General features: G+C 40.7%; 1 protein-coding gene across 1 annotated transcript in view; it reads left to right on the top strand.

Moving 5' to 3' along the window:
* The window catches only part of cyld3 (cylindromatosis (turban tumor syndrome) 3), a gene marked incomplete at its 3' end in the record, with an annotated part of 23096 nt that overhangs the window by 17417 nt on the left and 3663 nt on the right, over window positions 1–2016 (top strand). The window contains 2 exon segments of the mRNA XM_014021822.1: window positions 315–423; window positions 520–638. Of these exon segments, the coding sequence (XP_013877276.1) occupies window positions 315–423; window positions 520–638 (228 nt within the window).

Raw genomic sequence — 2016 nt, 5'->3', positions numbered from 1 at the left:
ATTTATTCTTATAAACTCTTATATCATGCTGATTTATTTGTTTTTTTTTTTTAAATTATAAAGAGTTTGGTGTTCCATGCATTATAAGATCTTTAAGTTTTTGCTTCCAAACTAGACCATAAAGCAACCTAGGGTCATGAAACCCTCTTCAGTGGTTGGTTCGGTTCAGGAGTTTGTGCGTGCTCGGWTCTCGGTGCTTCCTGTAATCTGATTGGCCTGTGGATCTGAATAGATTAATACTCCTCGTGTTGCATTTTACTTCCCCTGCCTTAAYTTTGGAAAATCCAACCCGATGTGTTTTCATTTCTCTCCAGGCTCCTTCCTGTCTTCTACTSCTCATGCCCAGGTTTGGAAGGGACTTTAAAATGTTTGACGCCATCTTGCCCAGCCTCACTCTGGACATCACAGACCTCCTGGATGACAGTAAGATATGTTTTTTGTTTGTTTGTTTGTTTGTTTGTTTCCTTTTTTATTGAATCTGATTCCATTTCTTTCGTTCATTGTGTTTTGTGTGTGCAGCTCTGAGACAGTGCAGCATCTGTCAGTCTGTAGCTGAGTGGGAGTGTGTTCARTGTTACGAAGACATGGACATCACTCCAGGACACCTTAAACAGTACTGCCAGACCTGCAACACACAGGTATTGTCCACCACTGAAAGGCAAAAGACCACTAATATTGTTGTGTGCGTGATTGTTTGTCTTTTAACACAATATCTCATGAACCAGTGGACTAAGTTTAATGAAACTTAGCCCAATAATTATCTCGTGGGCACGCGTTAATTATCTTGTAAGCAAGAGTTAATTATCTTGTAAGCAAGCGTTAATTATCTCGTGCGCACGCGTTAATTATCACGTGGGCATGCGTAATTATCACGTGATCAAGCGTTAATTATCTCGTGGGCACGTGTTAATTATCTCGTAAGCAAGCGTTAATTATCTCGTAAGCAAGCTTTAATTATCTTGTGGGCATGCGTTTATCTTGTAAGCAAGGGTTAATTATCTCGTGCGCACGCGTTAATTATCACGTGGGCACGCGTAATTATCTCGTGATCAAGCGTTAGTTATCTCGTGGGCACGTGTTAATTATCTCGTAAGCAAGCGTTAATTATCTCATGCGCACGCGTTTATTACGTGGGCACGCATTAATTATCATGTGGGCACGCTTAATTATCTCGTGGGCACGCTTAATTATCTTGTAGGCATGCGTAATTATCTCGTGGGCACGCGTAATTATCACGTGGGCACGCTTAATTATCTCGTAGGCATGCATAATTATCACGTGGGCACGCTTAATTATCTTGTGGGCACGCATTAATTATCTCATGGGCACGCATTAATTATCTCGTAAGCAAGCGTTAATTATCTCGTGCGCACTCATCAATTATCATGTGCGCACGCATTAAATATCTCGTGGGCACGCGTAAATTATCTCGTAAGCAAGCATTAATTATCTCATGCGCACGCGTTTATTACGTGGGCACGCATTAATTATCACGTGGGCAAGCGTAATTATCTCGTGGGCACGCTTAATTATCTCGTAGGCATGCGTAATTATCTCGTGGGCACGCGTAATTATCATGTGGGCACGCTTAATTATCTTGTAAGCAAGCGTTAATTATCTCGTAAGCAAGCGTTAATTATCTCGTAAGCAAGCGTTAATTATCTCGTAAGCAAGCGTTAATTATCTTGTAAGCAAGCGTTAATTATCTCGTAAGCAAGCGTTAATTATCTTGTAAGCAAGCGTTAATTATCTCGTGCACACTCATTAATTATCTCGTGCGCACGCATTAATTATCTCGTGGGCACGCGTAAATTATCTCGTAAGCAAGCGTAAATTATCTCGTAAGCAAGCGTTAATTATCTTGTAAGCAAGCGTTAATTATCTCGTAAGCAAGCGTTAATTATCTTGTAAGCAAGCGTTAATTATCTCGTGCACACTCATTAATTATCTCGTGCGCACGCATTAATTATCTCGTGGGCACGCGTAAATTATCTCGTAAGCAAGCGTTAATTATCT

This window comes from Austrofundulus limnaeus, unplaced genomic scaffold (genome assembly GCF_001266775.1).
Source record: "Austrofundulus limnaeus strain Quisiro unplaced genomic scaffold, Austrofundulus_limnaeus-1.0 Scaffold307, whole genome shotgun sequence".
Lineage (NCBI taxonomy): Eukaryota > Metazoa > Chordata > Actinopteri > Cyprinodontiformes > Rivulidae > Austrofundulus > Austrofundulus limnaeus.
This window is presented reverse-complemented; position numbering and strand designations above follow the sequence as displayed.